We start from the raw sequence: 25,431 nt of genomic DNA, 5'->3' as shown, positions 1-25,431 counted from the left end.
AACTGTATGTGCTTGCTACTATAGAGGGAAACATACACCTTATGAAAATACATTACAAGTAGATACACACTTATATTGAAATCAAATTACATTTGTTTTTAAAATGGTGAAACTACATCAAACTACAAACCGACACACATTCATCATTAGAGATGGAAAGAGATGAATGTTCAGTGTCAGTGCAGCTACAGTAGCTTTACTGTGACGATTGTTTTGAGCTCATTTGAACAATGTGACTGTCAAGCTGAAGCAGATGGAGGTCTCCAGGGCAACCAGTGGTCACTGACATTATATGGCGGAGAACTGAAATAAGCTTTCGCACTAAGATGTACTTTTTGAACGTTGCATGTTTTTCCACTAAAAATAGGACACACTGTATTTTTTGTTTTGAGTCTCAGTATCCTCCCAACCTTTCTATCATCCTCCCCTCTGCACACCACTTACTGAATATGGTCTCACTCAACACACACATGACCTGAACCAGAGCTTAACTCCCTATCTCACTCTCATCCATTTACCAGCAACATTTATCGCCAATTGGAACCGGATGGGGCTGTTTGTTTCTTGCTGCCATGACAACCAGGGTAGAAGGTTTCCCCTCTCTGCTGTTTCCCAGAGGATGGAACAGCTGCTGCCCACTCTCCCACCTCATCTGACCACACACACACACACACACACACACACACACACACATATATTCCCAATACATTTACCATCTTTTTCAAACATACACACGTATATCTGACATATAGTGCTGACTTAAAAGATTACCTGCTTGTCTTGCAACAGCACAGCATGTGCGTGCACACACACACGCACACACTCTCTGCCTTCAGTCTCTGGATGTATTGGATGTGACAGTTAATGTTATGCTCTGTTAGTCACGTATCACTGCCACTTCCTCCTCACACACTATCTGTGTTGGAGTGTTTACACAATCTACTTTGATAGGGACCATATGAGGCCCACATTTACACAAACATACAGTCGCTTCTGTGTAAAGATCCCCCCCAGACATACAAAGATGACAATACAATACAAAAATACTCTGCTTGAAACAATAATGTGTGTCTGATATGTTTTTTTCTATAAAAAAAAGTATAACTACCACAATTAAATCCATAAAAGGACTTCTACTCCTTTTTCCTCATTAAAAATTCCAGATCTATAAATATGTAAATATATTTAATCTCAGAAGTTTAACAGCTGGACACAAAATGTCTCTTTGTTCACTGAAAAGTCCATTCTCAGTGTGCACTGGAGGCTTCAAGTTTCCACATCACATTTGTGTGAATTGAATACTGGACTAAGATTGACTTCAAAACTAGTTGTGATGTCACAAATCATACTCGTAGACCTACCCCTTAAAATCGGACTTTCAATGAGCACAAAGAAATTTCCGCTTTCAGCAGCTGAATGTAAAAACAGCCTTCTAGTGTCAAACTCTGCACATACATCATTCAGCACAGTAAAGCTCAAACATTCAACTGCAGGAACAAGAAGAAAAACATATTTTTGGAGTGGAGGGGGACTTCAACATACACACAGACACACACTGCAGATAAACATAGTCATTTTCCTGCTAAGCCACTTGGAGATTCTACTCTGATGGGTTTTTCAGAGAGACAGCTGTGGTCGTGGGTGGGAGGGGCCGAGCTCTGTAATCGCAGGGAGAGAGTCATACAAAGGGAGAGAGAGTGGGAAAGAGAGAGACATAACAGCTCCGAATGAGAGAATTGCATGGAGATGGAGACTGTCATATTACACCAGCAGAACTTTGAATGGTTTAATGTGCTGCTGTGTTAAATGATGGACACATAAGTAACAGAGCGTGTAATGATTGAAATCTGTACATGAGGGGAATTGACACATTCATAGCCCTTTCCACAGCTTAAACTCACTGAGAAAATCATCTGACTGAGCAACTCGTCTGCTCTATTTGAATTTGACTGGCGCATGTTAATCAGTTTGGATTGAAGTAATCACACTTGTTCAGTTTTGAGTCTCTCATGCTCTCTGTGTCACTGTACTATACCGTCTGTTTGCCTTTTTTTTCTGTCTGCCACAAGTTGTCTGTCTGAGTATGTCCAAACTAAGCCGGCTAAATTTTAATAATGCATATTTTTCTCTTTGTTCCAGCCCACTGTTCACACTGAAGGCCTTCATATACTGGTTCCATTTGTACTACATTAGTGGACGTCTTCACACGTGTGTTTGTGTGGCAGTAAAGTTAAGAAGACAACTTTCTGTTGCCTCTAATCCTCTTATTTTAAATGTCAATAAAGCCGATCACACAGTGGAGATGTTATCATTAACCTGTATTTATGCTGATTTTGACATACAACCTCATGATCATAAAATAGTGATTTGATTGATGTCTGAAGGCGCCTTTATAATGTGTAACAACAATCGTTTATTGCATGACACATTGTGCAAGATGCTTATGCAATCTGTGTCAAACTGCACAATACTAATATGAGGCATGTCATCAGCTCACATCATCCATCTGCGCTGCTCTGAAGTTTTTTTCATTTTACCTCCATCGTTTTTTGCTTTTGTGTGCTATGAATGTATTATGAAGAACAAATATGTTATGCCCCTAAACTTCATTCAAAAACTACACTTACAAAATGTCATGCCGGCCAGTGTATTCTGTGTCATTTAATGTCGTATTCTGATTGGTTTTGTTTGTAGACGTGGGTCGTAGCGGCAGTCACATTGTGAGACTTTGGTCTTAAATTTCTTACACTGTCAGAATTTTGCCTCAGGGTATCTTTGGTCACCAAAGCGCCACAGCAGTCGTTGGTGCACGTGTCTCACAGTGCAATCTAGGACCGCTGTTTTGGATTGCTGACCAAAGAAATTACCGCGTTTCTCTCGTGAATGCCAACTTTCGTCTCAAGCAGTCCAAAACAGCCCAGTGTAAAGGGGCCTTTACTTGATGGAGCAATGTGTTTGCCTGGTTAACAAGTAGCATTTATGATTCACAGTCAAATCACTGTTTATAGTGATTCCATTGTCTGCCAATAGAAGAAAAAAAATGTGTAAATGAGAACAACAAAATCATAAGCTTGGCTGTATCAAAATGTAGCGTAGGTGATAACTGAGAGCAGGAGGGAACTAAACCGAGTTGAGAGGTTGTCTTTCTCACTCTGATTAAGAGTTTTGTGTGTAGAATGAAGAAGAGGAGATTTAACTGTTTTACTGTTATTTAGGTTTTCAGTGTGAAAAAACATAAATGGTGCTTTCAAATTTTGCAGAGACACAGTCTCTCACTCTGGCTCGCACTCTGACTCTCTTCCTCTCACTCCTGCCTCTCACACGGAAGCCTGTAAATTACTTAAATACCCACCGACGAACATCAGCGCTCACGCTGTTGCTCTGACAACTGAAACAGAACCCATGGGTCCATGTGCCACTGTGATGTGAATAAAGCATGATCAGCAGTAAACAGGGCCTGTCCATTAAGCAGACTCTCCTGGTTACACAAAGTGGAAAACGTATGTGGCACATAAGGGACGCTTTTGTTATACACATCATTCTCAGAGGAGATAAACATGTCTTGACAGGGTTCACCTTCATTAACACAACTCTAAGTAAATCAACTAATATGGCTTCAGGGTGAAATGTAAAATATGCATCTGTATAAGCACTGATGCCAGCAAGGAAAACATTCTGTAAGTTTATTCTTCAAATAAATTGAGATTCTCAGTATTAATTTTAAACAAAATTATAATTTGTTGTCTTTATTTCGACAACTTTTGACAGGTATTTTATGTCTTGGTTGGTTTGTATCTATAGGTTAAGTTGCTATTATTTTATTGTACATACATTGATTGTAAAGACTATAAAAATGGATTGTAATATATATCAAAATGTAGCTGTAACTATATAAGAGGAGCTCTTTGCCAGAGCAGATAATAAAATATGGGAGAGAGACATTTTTTTTCAAGCCTGGCCTGATTGTGGTGCTATGGTGTGTAACCACAATCTAAATTGGAAATAACTTAAAAGGCTCAAAGACATCCAAATTTATGAACAAGTGAAATGTTCTTCAGAGCTTTACTACCAACTATATTTAAAGCTATCAGGTAGTTTCTAGCAGCACAGGAACTATATGAAAATGAATTGGCTAACCTCAGAGCACTTACATACATTGATGGTATATTTTTTGAAATAGTCACTATTAAATAAAAACATAAAATCCACCTCCATGGCCATCATCACCTTGAAGCAACCTTTTGCACTTCAGCTTCCTAAGCGTAAAGAGAAAACTCAAAACTCAATTTGCATCTTTATTGCTATTCAAAGTGAGTGCATGATGCATACTCAACATGCGGTGACCACTGACCCATGTCACAAGATTAAAATCGGAGATGCTCGGTCTATCAGGAGATGCTGTAACATCAGGAGCAACCGTTTCCATATCAATGATCCATGTTAAAAATAACAATAGAACGGTTTGAGCTCCTCTTTTCGATTTCATCTAATTTTTTTTTCATTTCTTCGCTTGCAGTCGGGTTTTTTCTTAAGATGGTTGTAACCATGTGAAGTGCAAATCAGCACTCTTCTGCTTTTTCACTTTTGTGTCCATAGCTCCAATTAGTTCTCCTCATCCTCCCTCCTTTTTCCCTCTCTCTATGCTCCAATCATGCACTGTGATTCCTGTGTATCTTAGGAGTGTGTATGGGGTAGTGAGGGAATATAATGGCCACGCTGCAGTGTTAAGCAATAACAAAAAAGTCAAGGAGCACCCGTCTGCTTACTTCAACCTCAAAGGGAGAACCCTGCCTGTCTCTGACATGAGTTTCATCAGCGAGGGGATTACCTTATTTCCAGTGAGCAGGGCTTCTTCTAATTCAAAACAATGTGTGTCTGTGTTTATTATTCCCCTGCTCTTGGTGAAACACCCACGCTGTTTTGTGAGAGAAGTCAGAGATGGAGCACTGTTGCATTAACTCGGGGTTCAAAGAAGCCCTGTTATGAGTGACATTTCCAGAACAGCACGCTAGATGACTAAGCAGCAAGGTTAGCTATGAATAATGATTTCCTCTTTGATAGAGGTTGCCTCTAGTGAAAAAGAGAAAGCCACAGATTTGGATTTCATTAGAGGGTGTGATACCGTAATTTGACACAGTCATGGTGAAAATAAATCATGGTTTGTCGCACAAAAATAAAATTTCTATCTCAGCAAACAAATTAAGGAAATTCTGATGATAATTAATGGAATATTATTTCTCATGATATATTTTAACCTGTTTAGTTAAACTGAAAAGAAATGTTACATCCTTAGTTTGCAACTTCATGCGGAGAAACAAATGCATGAGATCATCTATGACACCAGATACAGAGAAAATAAACAATTTACTCGACAGTCAGGAAAAACATGGGAGAGCCTCTTCACTTCTAACTAAATCACTGACTCATGTAAAACTGATTTATTTGAAGTCCTTAGGGTATAGCCAGAGTGGAATTAATTTCAGAGACTGACTTAGATCAATAAATTCACATTGTACTATCTTACTCAGGCCACAGAGAAAAAGGGAAATAAATTCCAACTAAGATGTTTTCCAATCAAAGTAATAACTTATTTTGATGCTGACCTTGATGGTATTTACTTTTGGAGATTTTAAGGTAATAGCCTGGCAAAATTCAAGCACTTTTCAATAATCATAAAAATCCCCATCAAAGCTAAAAATGAGAAAAAAAAAAGGTCCAGAAGAGCTCTCCTGTTATTTTTATTGCATCTGAGCATGGATATGCATTGCTGTGGCCATATTCAAAGGCAAACTCAAACTGTGAGGGGGTATCCCTCTTTCCTGTTGCTGTGGAAGACTAAGGGCAGACCTAATCATCACTACATCCGTCTAACCACTTAATGTAAGTGCACTTGATTTCGTTAGGTAGTAATAACAACACACGGATAAGGCTGCAGAAAAAAAAAAGTGTGCACCTTGGGATAAAGATTGGATTTCGCTGGATTGGATTTTGCTCTACTTTTGTGGCTCAAGATTTGAGCCACAAAAGTAGAGCGACAACATCAACAACAACAACAACAACACAAAAAAAAGAGAAGAAAAGTCTTAAAAGATCTTAAAAGCGTCACTGGTACTCACCCTCATCTGTGTCATCGGTGACCGGAGCCTTGCTGGACTGTCCGAGCCCCATGGCTGCTCCTCTCTTTCAGATTCTCCTCTTCTGCTCCCTTAGCTCAACTCAGCATTGAACGGCTCTCCCTCTGAGACGCACTCATAGCCTGGCCAATATTAGCCCCTCACACACACACACACAAACACACTTTCACGTGCTGGACTGCTCAACCCTGACACACACATACACAGCAGCTGCCTCAGTTTTGCTGACTTGAAGAGGTCCCGTCTTCCTCTTATCTCTCCACCTTGACAGAATCACATATCATTACACACACACACACACACACAAAAGAGGGCTTGGGGGAACACTAAAGGCACTGAAGCGCTGACACACACACACAGGCAGCACCACTACAGCGTAAGTTTCCTGTCAGTCTTCACTGCTGTTCAGATGAATGCAGGCAGACGGATGACTCTTCCAAGCCAGGAGGAGGACGAGGATGGTGAGTGATGTGTCTGTGGCTGTGACCCTCTGTTGACTGAGAGTCTAACCTGTGAGGGGAGGCAGGAAAACATGACACCGCCAGCAGAGTGAAGGAAGGAGGGACAGAGGGAGGGAGGGAAAAAGAAGAGAGGTAGAGCTTCTGAGACATGAACAGCATCCAATGATCAACAGAATTTTCTTAGATGTTAAGAATTTAAGATAAAACGCTTACAAACTTAAATAACCTGCAACAACTGCAGGACAGCAGTACCATTCATGTTAACTTGATTAAAAATCAATTTGGCTAATGAAGAGAGGAGGAAAAAATGACTTTCATCACTAATATATAACCACATTTCCTTCCTTCCTTTGCTTTCTTCCTTCCTTCCTTCGTCAGTCATTTCTCAATAATTGAATTCATTTTAATCAGATCATCATCCCACAGAAGCACAGTCTTGAGTATACTCTATGTGATTAATGGTGTGATCTGTTTTCCTATTAAGAGCACAAAATTGGAGGCTTCTGATTTATAGTTTGCTGATGTTATGTACTATAAATGGAATCCCTCAGGCTGCCCTCTTCCGGACGTGTGATTTCATGAGTTACTACATGTTGTAGTAGACAACAAAAGAAGACAAAAAAAAAGACAAACCGCTGCCTGGTGAAACATGTAAGCTTGGGATGTGAACTAATTAAATAACATGTTAGTTTATCATGTGTGCATGTTACAAGATATTCCTGCAATGACTTCATCCTATAAGGAGTTTGAGCATTAAAAACTAAGTTTATTTTAAGTTATTTAGTATCATATGATGGTTTGCTATGGTGTCCTTTTAAAATGACTAATAGCCTGTCCCATAATACCTTAAAAGGAGACTGAATGACAGAGCTGAGTTACTGTATAAGATGCATTCGTGGGATAAATAGGCAAACTTGAAGTCACCGTGGCAACATTCAATCCACTAGGGGAAACCCTTCTCATGAATGTCATTCCCAGGCTGCATGATAAGGTCACCACAGCACATCTGAATATCCCTTTTGGCTTCAATGAAATATTCAAAAACTAGTGCGGGAAGCCGCATTGCTGAGCTCCCCGTAGAGGACATTGTGCTCGGAGCCCGTATCTGATCATGAGAGGGGGGTTGGGGGGGCATGCGCTGAATAGAAAGTAACCCCCCTCTCTGCATCCATGCAGGGCAGCTGTGGGCACCTACCTCTGAATGCCGCCGGCTTGTGGAGCATCGGACCATTTCCAGCCCGGTTTACTGCAGAGAAGAGGAGCGACTGGAGAGCAACAGTGCGGCTCAAAGGCATCACTTGTCCGGTGTTCGGACGCGACGACGCACCGGGACACCTGCCGCCCGAAAAACGGAACCGCACAGCGAGACGTGACTTGCGGGATGCGCCGACGGAGTGCAATGCGAAATCCCTCGTTTCGTTTCTGGAGGATAGAGGACACTGGGAGCAAAACTCAAGAATGAAACTGCTGCTCGGCACGCTGCGCTGATGAGCGACTGACCTCCACATCGCCGCCTGTGTATAATGGGCTCGCCAACACCGTGCGTCTGGAGAGGCACGTCTCATACGCTGCCAGGCTGATCTGCTGTAGCTGAGGGGATGAGGTCTCCCCCCGTTGTTCATGCACTCATTAAAAAAAAATAATAATAAAAGTTGTGTCCCATAATGCATTTTAGCAAGATAAACAGATCACATCTTAAAATCTTTACTGAAGTATTTAGAAATATGAGAGAGAGGCTGTTGTGCAATCATCACAATCACGGTTAAGCACCACAGAATCCTTTTATAACCTCTGTAGTTTTTCCTTTTCTGTCTTTTTAAGGGTTTTTATCTTAAATGATGAGGTTGTTGTCATCTTATCAATGGCCTGATTACTACATATTAGTTGCCTATTAGTTGCTTGCCTCTAGGATTAAAAATGCTGATCTTTTCATTTAAAGTGTCACCATAAAACTGCCTCATCATACTGTATTCAATGTTTGTCTGCGGGGAGCGCATATTTATCTCTCTTGTAACCACCGTGGAGTCAGAGTTCATGTATAGAATAGCGCCCCCCAGAACTGATATTGGTTTGCTACCTTGCTTAAAGGTACTTCAGCAATGCATAATGTCGACAATGCTGTTTCAGCCTGGAGACCCCCAGGTGAGGAACAGTCTCTTTATAGACTAGCTGAGCCTGCTACCTCATAATAGCCTTTAATGTTATATGGAAATAGTAATTATACACCGAGAACAATAGATAGTAATGTCTCTCTGGTGGTCAATTGTGAGTCTGTAATGAGCTTATTGTGCTTTATTGCATTTCTTTTTTTTTTTATCTCCTTGGGTTTAGTGTAATACTTTGTAATCCTTACGATAGAATGTCATGATATTATCCAGACTATCTCACAAAGATTTGGATAATATCATTATAATGTCAATTTCTATAAAGTTGTTATTAAAATAATGTAGTAACCCTCAAATACAAGATTAGTCATACATGTGATGATAAACTTACACAGCAAGTGGTTCAAATGTCTGGAAAAGCTGAAAAAATATGGGTTGGGGAAGTGAATGAATGGCACTTTCCTCACTTACCTCAACAACTACTGTTACTGTTGGGGTCCTGTTGAGCAAGGCACTTCACTCTCAACAGCTCCAGCATAGTTGCTCATGGGCTTGCGATAATGGTTGTACTGGACATCCTGCAAAAAGCTGAATGTGAGGTGAGCAAGATTCAGTTGTTCCCTAGACAATTATATTTTAAAGAGACGTGCCTCCACATTATTTATAGCGGTTCTATGATTCATGTGATGGATATCTGGGCTTTTAAACCAGAATGTGCTTGCTGTATTTGAATTTGCCTTTTGGGCAGATTGTCCAATCTCTCATCATACATCAACTTCTGCAGCCATTAACTACTAACTGTAAAACACGTCTATCCATTACAAGGAGTGCGTGGTCACCACTGTCCCCTGTTAATTGAGCAAGCCAAGGTCGAGAGGAGAATGGCTGAGTGGGGGGACTAGGGGATGTGAGATATGCTTACAGTGCACACTGCACATTTTCTTCCTCTTTATGCCTCTCCGTCATGCCAAGATACACTCAGTGTGGGCCATCCATCTTCATATGGAAACTAGGGACAGATCTCCAACTCTCAACGCACCCTCTGAGAGGTGACGAGCATCAGTCAAAACCAGGCCAGTCTCTTACCGCATCAGGAAGAAGGCTGCTCTTTTAGATGAGATGAGTGATGACATTGTCACATCACACCTGGCTGGACAGGTGAGTAAAGCTACTTAGGGTGCAGGTGGCCTCAGCAGGTGCCACCATTGTCCCAGTTTTGTAAGTGTAAATATTTTTTTCCCTGTAATGAGAATCAGTCATATTAGGTCATATTAGGAGTTTTTGTAAAATGTCAACATGATGCATATAAGGAAGCTGGACTTTGAGAATGAAGGTGTGAGAAAATGTAAATCTGTTAAATTAGCCCCATCTAGTGGATAGAAAAACATAACATAATATGGGATGGTGACAACCAGTATAATACTGTATCAGCACTGACAGGGTCTTATGGGAATATTATCTTGTAAATCTCACATTAATGATAAGTATTCCAGTTGAAGTATTAGTTCTACTCCTCAATGTAAAAACACTTCATTATGCGAAACATATATTAATATACAGGCTTTAAAAGTTTTGGTTTTTTTTTAATTCAAAATGTTCAAATTTTTTGAGCATAATGTTGCTACAGAAAATGTAAAGCTACAACAAAAAAAAAATCATGAAAATATTTAGGGTTACTTGCTGAAATGTTCTTGGATTCGTAAACCCAACTGTATCCAACTGGCTGGTAACATTAAGATAAGCAGGACAAACATAATGTTCAAATTTGAAATATTGCTCTGGTAGCCCGCATCAATTCTTTGCTGTAATTGATGGGTGTGTTTTGCTTTCATATCTTTTTCATTGCTTCTTAGATTGATGTAATAACAATACACAATGGCAAGATACTTGCACCAATGCAATAAAGCTCCAAATACCTTCTATGTCATATTAAAGTCAAATACTGAATTCATCTCGTTCCTTCTCGGTCTCTTGACTGTCTAGATTAGTCAAAGCAAGGCAGTTTTATTAATATAGCACATTTCATTTCCTCAACAAGTAACATGTATGATATAATATAATATACTAAAAACATGCATCAATTTCATTTCAAAGGTGCTATATATTGAGTTGGGATCTTTGGACAGAGTGCAGGCTATTGGAGTAAAGAAAGTTACTTTCATGTTGTGTAAATCATCCACTGATGATCATGCTGAATGTATGTAGGCTATCAGAAAATACTCAATTGATACTAAGAGATGAAATGTATGGAAAGAAATCTGATTTAAGAAGAACAGTACTGAATTCCCTCCTGACTAACTCAGCAGTATACTAATTTTCTGACAATAAATCTAATCTCTTGATGCTGTTTTGATTCTTCTGTAAAGACTTGACACAATGGGTTATTTCCTGTCATTCTTCTGCAATTGCATAATTATTATGGAGTAAACAAAGGGTGTGTTATGGTCCATCCACATGCATACGTGGCTGCATGTGTGCATTGGCGACACAAACAAACAGAGGCTCTGTCAGTACAATAGGTGTCAGAGAGTCATGGCGATCTTTAACCACTTGTTGCTTGTTTCGTTGCTGCTGTCGCCGCTGGTGCTGAGCTACCCTTTTTACCCACCGACATGCTACACCAAGGTGCTGAGCATGGCACGAGAGCTCACCCAGTGGGCAGCGGATTTAAAGAGGGACCCTGAAACTGTGAGTCAACTGCTGTGCTCCTCACTCATACTCTCTTTTACCTTTTTACTTGTTTGTGCTCATTTGCTATTCTCATGTTTTACTAAGGACCACAGTAGAAATATTAGTTATTTTTTAAGTTCAGTATTTATCTGTATATAATCATGCATGTTAACTTTAGTTCAATCACATTAGATCCAAGTATTGTAGGATTGTAGGATATATATAAATTAAATAATTGGGTGTAATTTTGTAATGCGAGAAAAATGCAATTTTTCTCAGAGAAGGTGGTGGGATGTTTAAAGGTGCATGAGATGCTCCTGCCAATGTTATATTTTATAATGCTCATATTCTTTCCATCCAGGGCTTCTGCATGGCACACATGCCAGATCTCTACCTTGATGTCCATGTAAGTATAACTGCTGCCAAATTTGCCATGATAGTAACCAAATCTATTTATTTTGCATCAGAATGTTACTAAATGGCATCAATTTTTGTGTCTAATTGGCATAATCTGAAAGTTAACCAAAGTTGAAATATGTACTGTTGTTTTTATCTCTGACACTGAGAAATCTGGCTGTCCGGGAATTTTCTACACTAACTTCTGTGGTATTTTGACTAAAACCTTCAGCTGCTGTAAATCATGCACAGGGACACTAATTGCTACTCATGCCTTCAGAATGCTTGTGTGATGTACAAAATGAGGACCTACATCTCCCTGGTGGAAGGCCTGCGACAGCGCCGCTGCGCTTACACTAGAGACGTGAGGAAGCTGGGTGTCACTCTGAGACAGCTCTTCATCATCATGGCAGAGAAATGTCACGGGGTAAGACCAGACAAATGGTCTAAATTAGTGACTAAACACAATGAGTGTCTGTAGAGGTTACAAGTTCATATGTACTGCCTCATTTTAATTTGAGACATTCTACCAATGTCTCAAAAAACACATGTTAAAGGTTGATCAGTGTAAAAAAAAAACTACCTGTAACTCAAGTTACTTTGCACAGAAAACAATACTGATATTATCAATACCTTTCTGTATCTTAAAGATCCCCTACAGACTTGTTTTTAAGACATAACAAGTTATAGTTTGTATCTGATATGGTTTCCCCCCAAAATAGTTAAAATGCCTTTTTAGAAAGTCTTAAAAGCTCATCTACTCACTCTCCCTCATTTGAAAAACCTTAAAAACATGGTGTCTTCATCTCTACCTTCAAAGCAGTCTAGAAGTCCAACAGTGTAACAAATCCTCATAATCTTTAGGTCTAGATTTATTAGGTGGCTTTTTAGGTGGATCACAAAACAGTGATTGACAAAAACTCACTAGTACTTTTAATAAAACAAAGTGCACTTTTACTGTCTCCTTTGTGAATAAAAAAAAGTCAAGATGTGCTTACAAAACAGTCCTGCAGTAATTAATTGTCCTGCACAATAACATTATTCCTAGAGACTCCTTCACAACTGTAATATATTCCCAAGGGACTTTTCTGTGATGCTGTGATGTAAAATCTTCATTATCACTACCTTTATGCTTTTCCTGTGTCACAGCAGCTTTGTGATTGGCAGATAATAAGATGTGTTAACTATTAAAGCCCGCTCTTATGACAAAGGCCAATGACAGTACACCTGTTGTTGGGTGACAACTACAAACAATTTTTCATTGAGATATGTAAATAACGTTTCATAGATCACTTCTCCTGTTTTGCAGTAAATTAATCTCATCTATGATTCAACACTGTTATCAACTGTCTTGAGGATCATTCTCAGTTGTTTTCATTCTCAAATATTTGAACTACAGATCATTTATTGGCACATTTACATGAAAAATACAGCTGTTGTCCAGCACTGAATTAGGGTTCCCTCACTCTGTCTGAGTCTGCAACTCAATTTCCATTATGGATTCTGAGATAAACTAAAGAACTGTTCATTTAATGTTAATTTCTATTTGAAGTCACCTATAACCAAACACATTTCTACAGTATATCCATTGAGCCAAACTCTGAGTCACTGTTGTGCAGCCCAACATGAAACAGAAAAGGGAAAACAGACTAAAACTGATGAAATGCATTCAAACTGACTGCCGTTTAATGGGTCACTCAGTGGGTCAATTCACAGGATTAAACAGGGTTTATGATGCAGATTATGAAAAACGCTGAGTGCTCTGTGCATGTTTGATCCTCCTCACCTGAATTGTGAGTCAGACACATTTGGATGTGCGGTTGGTTTCAGTATGCCAACAGACTGACATGACCTGTCTGTGCAGACCAGAACACCATGTCCGGGCAAAGGTTTAGAGTTAAATCACTTTCATTACGGTCATTTCATTTAGCTTCAGTTACAGGAAAAGGGGGAGATCTAATTAAGGTCAGTTTTTGACTGGAAATTTGGGTGTGAGCATACAGGTGTCATTAGTCACCTTCTTCTGAGGGTTTTTATTTATATTTAATGTATTAATATGAAGGCAGGTGGAATTACAACATATCTTGTCATGATTCCCGAATAACGAACTTATCCAACCCCACACATTTCACCCAAAGACTTTTATTTTACCTTTCTGTTTTTATAGGACTTGGTGTTCACGATCTATGACTGTGCTGCACTGGAGCGCTAACACACTGGATCCTGAAATGACAATATCACTGTCAAAGAAAGGAGGAGAGACAGCAAAACAGTGCTTGTGTTTACATTGTTCAAGCCTCTGCAATGATAAAAAAAATGGAAGACAAAAGACTTATTTTTTTGGTTAAACTGTATGGTTGTGTTACTTAAACATGTACCTTAAATCATCTGTTTTCTGACTATAATGGCAACATATAATTTTTAAACTATAGAAGAAACATTTAAGACAACACACTTCATTAAAATGTCTTTTGTTATTGTCAATTAACATAATTTGGAGGAACACTGCAATATGTTGCAGTCTGGGTTAAATTCTCCTCCACTTTGTGTCAGAATTGACATATTCAACATTTAAGATCATTGCTCCTCATTAAAATATTTCCACCAGTTATATATCTTAATTTCTCTAATAGTTTTTATTCACTTGTTCTAATTACTACACCGGTTATATAAGATGCAGTGATTAGGGTCAGTGAGTTCACACACCTGGTACAAAAAAAAAATGAATACATGTTATATATGAGGTGAATCAAGTTAAAATCTATTTTCTGTTAAAGATTGTTTGGCCTTGAGGCATTTCAACCACAGAATGTGCACAAAGATTTTGCCATCAATATGTGAAAATAAAAGCTGAACTGTCCGCTCTTCTCCTTCAAGGTGCCTCCTCAGTAGTTCCAGCACAGTGTGTTTGATAATTTCTATCTTTCATGGACCTTACACTGATAATGAGATGTTGAAATCATCCACTTTGAACTTCAAGGTTTTTGGAGGTAGATAAAAATGCATCAAGTTAACTAACATGCTGGATCTTTCTAAATGAGTTGGACAATTTTGTTGTCATAGGAACTCCAGTAAGTACACACATGCAATGGTGACATGACTTTAGCGTGATGGGATTAGCAGAAACCTCTGTAGGCTTGCATTGACTTGCATCAGCTTGTCTCTTTACTGTAGGCTATTGTTCTTTAGGGATTTACTGAAGCTGAGACTCTCACAATGTATAGAGAATGCAAAGTGATATCAGAGAAAGCTTATCAAAGCGGTTGGTTTGTATGAAGTTTGAACCAATATGCTCCTAAAATGGAGAAAACATGAGGTAAAGCCACATCTCATAAAAGTGAAAAACAGTGTGAAACAGTAGAGCTGCTGTTGTAACCAAAGACCAAATGATGTTTTCCAACCCATTTAAACAGGCCAGTGCCTAACTGATGAGCAAGCAAAGCATTGCATCACCCCACTGCCTGCAATCCTCCTGTCCATAATTGGTAATTCAGCAGTTAATTGTTTGGCTAATCTTTCCACAGAATTCAGGGAGAAAATGAGTTGTGCATATGAGATAGTAAATGAAGGTCAGTGAGTTTGATTCTGGATTGCTCTATGTGCTCTGAAGGGAAATGTAAACTGAAGTTCATTGCCTAATATTTCAAAATTACCAGTGCTTACATCTCCCATAAATGTTAGTATTGTGTTAAGTCATAAATCAGACCTGAGTTTTTTATGTTAATGGGAACAGTCTTTTTTTTTTTTTTTTACAGAGAACAAATCTCTCATTTTAAAATTGTCAGACATAACCTTACTCTTTCTATTAACACTTACATTTTCAACCAAGGCCAGTTTCTATCTATGAATCCACCTGAAGTAACACAGTGTTTGATAGATGTGTTGTTCAAAAATCTCTGTCTGTGTCTTATTTCATAACTTTTGATGATGTTTGGAAAGTTCCTGAGATTCTCAGCTTGAAGGCCAAAAGATAAAAATCAGACATGCAGTTCCTCTGCATAAAGTCACAGAATAGGTAACAATTTTGATATTTAGTGCTAAGGGAAAGAAGATAAATCATCCAACAATAGTCATATTTTTCACCTAGCACTTTGTGTTCATCTTTTATTTAAACAGGGAAAAAAATATTGTATAAAAGCATTAGACAGACAAACACACAATTATTTGTCAGTAAGCTGATGTCATAATATACAGATATTCAATTGCAGTGAACTCACAACTAAATAGCTGAAAACAGAGAATGTTTGGCATTTTTAGTTGATAAATGACTGAAATTTATTCAGCTATCAAACTTTCTGTCAGATATTTTTCAGCCAATCAACTGATTGATTAATGACAAATTATTTCAACACTAATAATATATGTTGTTGCACTTCTTTATGCTTTGGTCCATTTCATGCTCGACAGGTACAAGTTCATTGAGCTGAAAGTGCCGCTAGAGGGCACTACAGCGCTGCCAAGTTGGTTCAGCCAGTCTGCAGCTGTTTTCAAGTCTGTCTTAAAACAATATTCACATGCTCATATATATATATATTATAGAAAGAGTTATTGGTCACTGTAATTGTTCCTCTTGTCCACACTGGCCGTGAAGAAATCATATATATACATACATACATACATGCATACATATATATATGTGAGGCTTCAGCAGTCTGAGTCAGACAAAATAAATGGATATCTAACTATGTTACTTTAGTAGAAATTTCCTCTTTGAAACACTGTCATCAGGAACAAAATTGGAAAATATGTACTTTATTTGACTAACTCAGACTCATATTAGCTTCAGCTGCACATCAGAGTACATTTTTGCATATGAGGACTGAGGATTTTGTCTCTCATCTCTTACATTAGAGTCACATTTGGAAGGATTCAGTATGAAAAGAAGGACTGATTCCAGCAAGTAGTGACTTGCTGAGATGTTTAGGCCTACAATGTGCACAAAAAAGGACAATGCAGACATTTTCAATAAACTAAACTGTACCTCTGTGTCTCACTTGTGTTGTTCTTTAACATAAAGAAAACCTATATAAAGCTACAGTATTGCACACCAAAGTAATGCATCAAGACATATGAGAAGAATAAATTCACACCTGCACTTCATTGAGCTCCTACAGCGCTTCAGTCGTTAGGTTTTGTTAATGTCACAGCTGTTTGGGACACGCCCAGCACCGACCCGGACATGAAGTCCTTTCACCTCATCGGCGCAATGATGACGACGACTTTTTCTTTCAAAGAAACTACATTTCCGTGAGGGCGGGCAGTGGGAGGGCTGTGGAGTAACAAGGTGGGGCTTTTTCGCAGAGTTTGAAGCAACAAGTTGCCCAAGCAGGCAGGCAGCTACTCCATCGTGTTTCTAACGGCAGGTGGTCACCGCGCGTCCGGCACCTCACCGCAGCTTGTGAATGGGAGTATGAGATGTTTTAACCTCAGAGCCTACAGAGCACAGGTTGAAATGGACGGAGTAGAATAAGTTCTTTGAAGCTTTGAAGTAGTTTGGCTTTTTCCAAAAGAAGCGGAAAGTGAAGCCTGTAAATTAGTAGATACTGTTTTTGACGGGCTGCGCGTTACCGCGTGCGTAATGCTCTCTGAGTAGAGATCCGAGCCTTTTGATAGTTATTTGAAGTTGAATGTTGTTGTATTGCAAATAATGGCGCTCGCAAGATTCAGCAAGATACTTCGTCTGCCCACTATTGAAATAAAGAAGAAAGCCAAGCAGTATGAGCACGTCCACCGAGACGTCAATCCTAACGACATATGGGAAATTATTGGCGAGCTGGGCGATGGCGCGTTTGGAAAAGTCTACAAGGTAAGTGTTATTTCAGAGACACGAGACAGTGCAGACTGACCAGATAAGTGTGGTGACAAACAATTTTTGTTCATTGTTTGTAGCAAATTTTAATTGATGAAATACCACTTTGTGTTGTCACCTGTTGTCTGTCATTTTAAATTTGGCACCAGTAACATTCTGTCATGTTAGAAAAGTTTCATCCTCAAATTTAAACTTATGTTCTGTCATCTCTCTCCAAACGCTAACTCTCCCTTAAAGACATGAAGTTTGTCTGTACTTCTTCATGATTTAAAGATGATCAATTACAATGCAGTACCCTCTTTCTTAGAATATAGCCTACATGCCAGGTTATGGGTGTGAACTACTTCTAATCACCTGCGAGTGCTTCACCATCCCCGCATTTGTTTGAGATTCCTGACTAATATCTCAACTATGTCGCTGGTCCAAGCTGAAATAGTCATCATACTGTAGCTCTGGGTGTCATGGAAAAGTTTTGCCACATCCAACATCTAATGGATGAAGGAGTGTACCTGTTCAAGAAAATAAGCATTTGTTGTGCTCTTACAATGCCAGTCTAAGATCCCTGCTGAGATATATATTCACCCTCAGTTTATTATTTGTTTGTTTTGTAACTTGTTTTGTCTTTCCTCAAGTTTGACAGTATTAAACCATCATAGTTTAACTGCAGCATGTGTAAAAGAGGCCACATTTTTTTCTGAAAACTGCAGTACAGAAGGTTTAGCGAATTCCTCAAACACCCATCCAACCTTCCGCCTCTCCCCCCCACTCCTTGCTGTGAAGCCAGCCACAGGGACAGTGAAAGCACTCTTCATTAGTTGTGTCCATTCCTCCCAAACCTCAGCAGCAGCAGCAGCAGCACTTTTGGCTCAGAGGAGCTATTTAATCTGGATCTGTTCGCTGGTCTGTCCCCTCTGTGAAGCATGGCACAAGCCCTCTGTGTGTGCACTGCCCAGTGGAGCACAGTGAAAGTCTTTGACACATCAGGGGCCTCAGTGGAAGAAGTGATGCCTTACCGGAGGCCTGCATTCAACACAAAATGCAGCCTTTATAGAGCGCTCCGCCTTATTTAGCTATTTTGTTTTTATTGGACAGTATAGATACGTTGGAGAAATTGAATAGGAGGAGAGGCAGTAGACAGGTATAACGCAGGGTGGGAATTGGATACATGACATGACTGGTAAATACATTTCCACCGGGGCATTCAGGCCTCCATGTCATCCCAAATCTTACCTCCATATCTAAGGTCCGAATTTCAGTGTAAGAGAGGCATTTGAGTAATGAAATGAAAAGAAAAGTGTTAAACTCTTGCTGTGTATTAAACATTACGTCAGTTGTCCTACCGTATAATGTATCTTTTGAGCAGAGCGAGCATGTGAGACATCCGGTGGATATAGTCTGTTGATAACACATAGTATAGTATACCATGGAAACAAACAATGCTTTTAGTTTGCTTCTGAGAAACTGAGGGACTGACTGAACACGAGGTGCATTAAGTTTGAAGAGGTCTTTAAAAGTTAGTAGAAATTCAACAAATTCCTGTGCGTTTACAATCTGATTGCTGAGGCACTCACGCAGTAAAATTCAGCTCCAAGTTTAGTAGAGTAAAGGCATAAAAGTACATAAATTGTGAACAAGTGCATCCTTCCATTTGAATAACTGGCCAGTCGTCTGAAATATAATGTGTCCCTTCTATGTTTGCTATTTCTAATACAAATATCAAGCTTTCCTGTCCTTGAGTGGGTTGGAGGAGGACAGCTCCACACCTGCAGCTGTCAGATTGAGGGGAGGGAGGCAGGCAGGCAGAGTGGGAGCAGATCATGGCCAAGAGAGGAAATCGTGGGACTGCATCAGGGGACGATTTCCTCTCACAGCTCCTAAACTTCCGAATAATCAGTTTGTCTGTGGGAGGGAAAGGCCTCAAGTGGTGAATCTCACATGTTTTTCCGTTGTTATAGTCGTTGATAGCAGGCGTGAGGGGAGGAGACCAAGTGTCTGTCACAAGTGAAATAAGCTGCTTATCAGCCTTGTTAGGGGCAGGAGTCAAATAAAAAAGCTGGAGTTGGACGTGTGACAGGCAAATTGTCTCTTCATGAAAAGACAGTTTTAATCCTCGTCATTTGCACATGGCAAGGACCCCTGCTTAGGAAGCTTCTTTTGTTGCCAACATCTGTCTTAAAGATTAAGCACAGACCTCTTCAATCATACAGCGTTGGTTGAGAGCACAGAGTGCTCCTGTCAAACTGACTCTCTAAAGGTTAATGACACCATTGGGGGAATAACAACTCACTTTGTTGCTTAAGGGGAGTGTTGAGGACAAATCGAGCTCTGTGTGTTTATATAGCGCAGGAACACTGTGAGAGAAGGATCTCATAAAATACAATGTACTCCCTGCGTTATCAAATATGTACTGCAGTCGTACGCTGTAGGTGCAACTGTGCTTTTCTTTTGTTGACAGCTGTTCCCAAAGTGAAGGACAGGAGTCGAAGAGGTCACATGATTTTTTTATTTGCATGAAGAGTGAAACAAATGCAAATTAAATTTTAAAAAAGTTTAATAAAAGTTTGTTGGGCATAATTTGGCACATAATTAAGTGCAGATTGTGGCTGAATATTGAATATTCACTGGGAATTCAAATGTAAAGTTTGTGTAATGCAATTGATGGTTGATATTAGTAACTTAATTTAAAAAAAGTATTGCTACAAATAATTTTAAGTAAGCGCCTGAGCTCACAGTTTGACAAAATGACCAAACCATGTGCATAGTATTCATTTTTTAAACATGGTTTCATAGTGTAACACCACATGTTACACTACATGACATGTATACAAACAAGCTGCTGTTGACATTCTCAGGTTTTCTGTGTCAGAGGGTTAGAGTATCTCTGTCTGCCATCAGTGTGACAGTGAAATACAGCAGTGAAACTGTCAAATATATACTGTAGAAACAGTATCCTCACCCTATAGGATCAAGTTTAATGAAAGTATTTAGCACTTTTACAAGTGATTTTGAGTTTTGACCAAACTTCACATTACAGGAGGCTACAGGAATCAGGCTACAAGTAAACATGTAAAGGATTTACAGTCTAATCAGTGTGTGTGCTACTTTCAGATTAAAAATGTAGTTTAGTTCAATCACATTTGTCGTATATGATAGGCGTTTTGGTGCTTGTAGGTCCTTGTCAAGCTGAAAATGTTGTGCACACCCCTCCAAATATGTAATTATACTAAAATACTGTGGTGATTCTTAAAATTCTCCCCACATACTTCTGTCTCCCTCATCCTCACCATAAACGCCTAAGTCCCATTCATGCTCCCAGTCATGACAGGATGATATCTCAGTTCCTGTCCGTCCAGTGTGTCATCCAATGCTTTCTTTGTTTTGCACGAGTCTATGCATGCTTGCACTTGTTGGAAAGAGTTTTTGTGCATGTACATGTGTGGAGGTGTGTGGCTGCAACTGAAGCATGAAACAGAGGAGTTGTATGGTTCCTCTCACTAATTAATGGGCCACGTGCCGCTGAGCACATTGCCCTGCTGCCGCTGCGGAAGTGTTTCCATAGACACGCGCAGGCTGTAACGTTCCACTCCGTCTAATTCCCATGGTGGGATGAAAAAAAAAGGCATCTTATCCCTGATGATCTGTAAAGACAGTGTGCTAAACCCGGACTTAAACTGTGCTGGGAGGAGTTGTTTGGTAGTTTGTAATTCTTGATCAAGATGGCTCTAAACGCAAGTGTTTAGAATACAGTTTCAGTTGAATCAGACACTTTCTTGGACAACAATGTGACTTGTGAACACAATGTCAAAAATGAGGATTTTAATCTTTAATTTATACAATGTCTTTTGGTTTTTGTGTTATTGGAGTCAAGAGTGTGAACTATGAATGGTGTGGCATTGTGAAAAGAGAAATTGGCAAGTGGAAACAGACTTTTGATACATTGTTGTGAAAGGAAAAGACAGTGGATTAGATGGCCAAGATATTGCGCAACAATGGGTCTAGGGTACAGTGTGTTTTTCTTTTTGTAGTATATTATTAAGTACAGCCTAATGGGTCTGATTGTTCTCCAGTCAAGGCCGGAACAGGTCTAATTGTCCCTGGGTCCAATTTGGAAAGGGTGTACTCCTCAGGTCCATTTTGGAAACAATATTTGTCCTATTTGAGAATGTATTTATGCAGATTAGAATAATGGGTTAATTTCAAAGCAAGTCCAGTGTCTTATGAAGATATCTTATGGAAGATGTTGCGGGAAACATGGAGCACAAAATAGGAAACGTGTTTAGTTCCACAGTGCCTTCAAACAGGATTATCCTCCTCAGTGAAGTGAAAGAGAAACATACTGGGTGTCATCAGTGAGGGTGAGGGTGCACAGGTTGCAACAACCTCTTTGCAAAAGAAAACCACAGACAACAGACAGCAGACAGTCAGGGTTGGCAACCACAGATTAAAATCCATCTCGGTGAGCACAGGTTCACCCCAGCGCTGCGTCCTGAGCCCGCTGCTGTTCACCCCGCTAACACATGACTGTACTGCCAGATTCAACAACAATCTCATCGTCAAGTTTGCCGATGATGCAGCGGTAGTGAGTGTCGTCAGCAATAATGATGAATCTGCATACAGGATGGAGGTTGAGCAGCTAATGGCCTGGTCCCACAATCTCTCCCTTAATGTCAACAAAACAAAGGTTATTGACTTCAGGAGGGACGGCAGGCAACATCATACGCTGCTGACCATTGATGGTGCAGCTGTGTAGAGGGTTAGTAACATCAAGCTCCTTGGAGTGCACCTGGCGGACGACCTGAACTCAACCAATAACACCTCGGCCATTGTGAAAAAAGCACAACAGCTGCTCTATCCCCTTCAGAGACTTAAAAAGGCAAGTCTCCTTCTACAGAGGCACCATTGAAAGCATTCTAACCTTCCGAACTCACTTCCTGGTTCAGAAACTGTAAAGTGTCCGAACAACATCATCTGAACAGGATAGTGAAGACAGCTAGCAAGATCATTGGTGCCCCACTCCCCTTCCTGTTGGAGATTTACCATCAACACTGTGTTCGCAGAGCCTCCAGCATCATCAAGGATCCCCACCACCCTTCTCATAGTCTGCTTTCCCTCCTGTTGTCTGGGAAGAGGTACAGGAGCATCTGTGCCAAATCTAGCAGAATGCTAAACAGCTTTTACCCACAAGCAGTCAGGATCATAAACAGACTGTGCCCCCTACAAACATGGCCCCGCCCCCCACCTACCCTCTAACCCCGTCATCAGTGCTGGTCCCTTGACATGCACCAGCTGTCAACATCGAACTGAGACATGCACTTTCTCTCCAAATGCACTTTAATGCACTGCGCTGCTAACTGTTCATTCTTCTTTTGTTTTTGTTTTTATTTTCTTTGGGATTTACATGTTGGTTTTTTTAAAATGGTTTATAAGGGAATTTTTAGATGTCTGTCTTTATCCTTTCTGTTGTTGCACTGCTGTGGGCCAGGAGGAACAGAATTTCTTTTTTTTGTGTATGCAAGTACACAAGAAAATGTCAATAAACTAAATCTTGACATCTTATGTAAGATGCTATACAGTAGTTTTATTCATAATACAGCAATGCCACTAAGATGTATGTTGAAGTGCCTTTAATGACACTGTCGTCAGTGCTGCTGGGTCTTTCTGTGTCTAATCTCGGGGGGCCAGCTGGAACCACAGTCACTGATAAGAGTCCTGCTAGGTGGGCGTGGGCTCAGCATGCTGGGAGTCCCCTCCAACCTCGTAATGACGTTGTTAATGGCACTTCAAGAAAGCGTCTTCTGTGTTTCTACACCCCATATACTGCTGGTCGTTATGGGGCTTTGACAAGCTGGATGCCGGGGGCTTTCATTAGAATTTACAATACTGATTTTCAGTCTTGTAAAGCCAGAGTCCATTCTGAGACGAGGATCGATAAAGGACTGATTAAAAGAAGCAGAATTACAAACATTCAGCAGCTGTTTTCTTTTGTTTGCTTTCAGACACTTGCATATACATTTTGGTTTTTGTCTTGACATCTTTGTTTTGCTTTTCTTTCTTGGATTTTCTCTCCCTTTTTAATTTACCATTGAAGCACATTGTCACTGTGCCATTCAAAGTTATTTCAGATGATTTCTAGATAGATACTTGGAATAATCTGGCATCTTGTAATACTTGTTTGAACTTGGTTTTAGCAGCACACTCTAAACATGAGTGAGTGAGCCCTCCGATCTGTTGTTTCTTGTATTGTGTAGGCCATAGTCAGGAAGTTTATCTCATCTGTCATGAGATTCATGCGTTTGTAATATTGTACAAGTCCTTGCAAGAATATGAATGATTTAAGAAAGACGTGTATGAGTTTCAAGGCTCTCTGTAGCTCATCATGATTTCCTGCCTCACTGACCTGCTTTGTACGTGTGACTTAAAGTTTTGAATGTGGGACATTTTGCCACCTCAATCAAAACTTTCACATCCTGAAAAGACTCCATCTTAGGGTGTCTAAGTTTAAGCTCTGCTCTGTTTTGTACTTCACGCCCAGTTACATTCTGTAAATGCATAAAATCTTGCTTTCAGTCAGTCAGCAGGTTATGCAAGAGAGGAACAATCTTGATGCTGAGAATAGGAAAAATAGAAAAAAATATGCCACGTTCTATTTTGAACGTCAGTTTCAACACCCTTCCTCTTGCAGAGCTATTTGCATTACGTTCAGTTTATAGAGTTCACATGTCTAATTAAGGTGTTAGCTGAAAGTAAGTTTCAGTTTTTCATTTTTGAAATGGCTACAACTTTTCAGTCACTTTCCTGTATAATAAGTTGTAAATAAATCAAGAACCCTCTCTCTTAAAATGACTAAACTCTTTAGTTTGGTTTGGTAGCAGTGACAAATTTAACCCTAACCCTTAAAATATAACAGACCACTGATCAAGCTTATGTTTGATTAATATATTGGTAGCATAACATAGTGACTGCACAGTCTAAACCAGTGGTTCTCAAACATTTTCATGTCAAGGAGCACTAAACTGACACAAATTAGACCATGGACCATGGCCCTCTGATAACATCTTTGCTTTTAGATATTTTATTACAGAAAGTGTATGAAACCCATGACCAAAATACTCATATATTCTGTCATTGTTACTTATGGATGGAAATATAGTGAAAATAAATGATTCACCCTTTTTGCTGGGACCCCCTGGAAACCCCTTAAGGAGCCCTGGAGGTCCCCGGACCCCACTTTGAGAACCACTGGTCTAAACAATATGGCCCTAATGTGGTTGTATCTTATTAACCAAATTAATGCTTGTTAGGTCAAGTTAATTTTGCCTCTGTCTTGCCCCACTCATATACAGTATTCTAGCTGGTGTCTCAGACTAGACAGAAAAATCAAAGCTTCTTTTACTCCCTGAAGAAATGTCAGCCTCCATGCTGCTGTGGTTTACATGAAAAAATAGTAGAGATGACAGGCATCGTACTCCAGCAATTTTCCTTGCTGCTGGTACTCTGCTTTTTCATGATAGACTTTACGTTGTATCATTGGTATTTTCCGAATCATGAGCAAAACAGTGGCATTCCATACAAAATGATTCGAGGCATAAGCACATGAAGTAAATTTGTCTTAGCTGTAGCTGTAGAAAACATGCTTATCTTTGTCTAATTAACAAGACTAGGTCAAAACCTAGTATATGGCTAGGGGTCTTTAAATTTGAAATGATTGATACAGGAAGTGGCATCACTTGGCTGACTGAGTTGACCAATGGTGTAACTTCAACACTCAGTTAGTCAAGGACAGACTTTTGCGTTTATAGGGCTGGCCCGCTGCGATCCAGCCAAAAAGTGTAGTCTTGATATAAAGAACTGAAACT

The 25,431-nt window shown here is 39.7% G+C and overlaps 3 protein-coding genes across 5 annotated transcripts in view; 2 read left to right on the top strand and 1 right to left on the bottom strand.

Annotated features, from left to right (window-relative positions):
• The window catches only part of stk32a (serine/threonine kinase 32A), a 78,052-nt gene extending 61,078 nt beyond the window's left edge, over positions 1-16,974 (bottom strand). For 2 of the 3 annotated variants that reach the window (XM_044369958.1, XM_044369960.1), the window contains exons 1-4: positions 16,857-16,974; positions 13,918-13,989; positions 9,172-9,278; positions 6,117-6,644 (exon numbers count right to left, since the gene is read on the bottom strand). In XM_044369958.1, the coding sequence (XP_044225893.1) occupies positions 6,117-6,168 (52 nt within the window). In that variant the 5' untranslated portion in view covers positions 6,169-6,644; positions 9,172-9,278; positions 13,918-13,989; positions 16,857-16,974. The other variant, XM_044369959.1, reaches the window with a different exon arrangement.
• zmp:0000001268 (CYTL1 domain-containing protein) lies at positions 10,325-14,019 on the top strand. The gene is made up of 4 exons (XM_044369962.1): positions 10,325-11,388; positions 11,732-11,776; positions 12,047-12,193; positions 13,934-14,019. Exons 1-4 carry the CDS (start codon positions 11,155-11,157, stop codon positions 13,976-13,978), a joined length of 471 nt encoding a protein of 156 aa, XP_044225897.1. The 5' UTR covers positions 10,325-11,154; the 3' UTR covers positions 13,979-14,019.
• A 106-nt stretch (positions 16,975-17,080) lies between the features above and the next one.
• stk10 (serine/threonine kinase 10) overlaps positions 17,081-25,431 on the top strand; it is a 43,687-nt gene continuing 35,336 nt past the window's right edge. Inside the window, exon 1 of the mRNA XM_044369957.1 lies at positions 17,081-17,572. Within this exon, the coding sequence (XP_044225892.1) occupies positions 17,414-17,572 (159 nt within the window). The 5' untranslated portion in view covers positions 17,081-17,413. The remainder of the gene's footprint in view (positions 17,573-25,431) is intronic.

The sequence above is a fragment of the Thunnus albacares genome, chromosome 13 (assembly GCF_914725855.1).
Source record: "Thunnus albacares chromosome 13, fThuAlb1.1, whole genome shotgun sequence".
NCBI classification, from domain to species: Eukaryota; Metazoa; Chordata; class Actinopteri; order Scombriformes; family Scombridae; genus Thunnus; species Thunnus albacares.
Note: the sequence above shows the minus strand (reverse complement) of the source record. Positions and strands in the feature narration are given on the sequence as shown.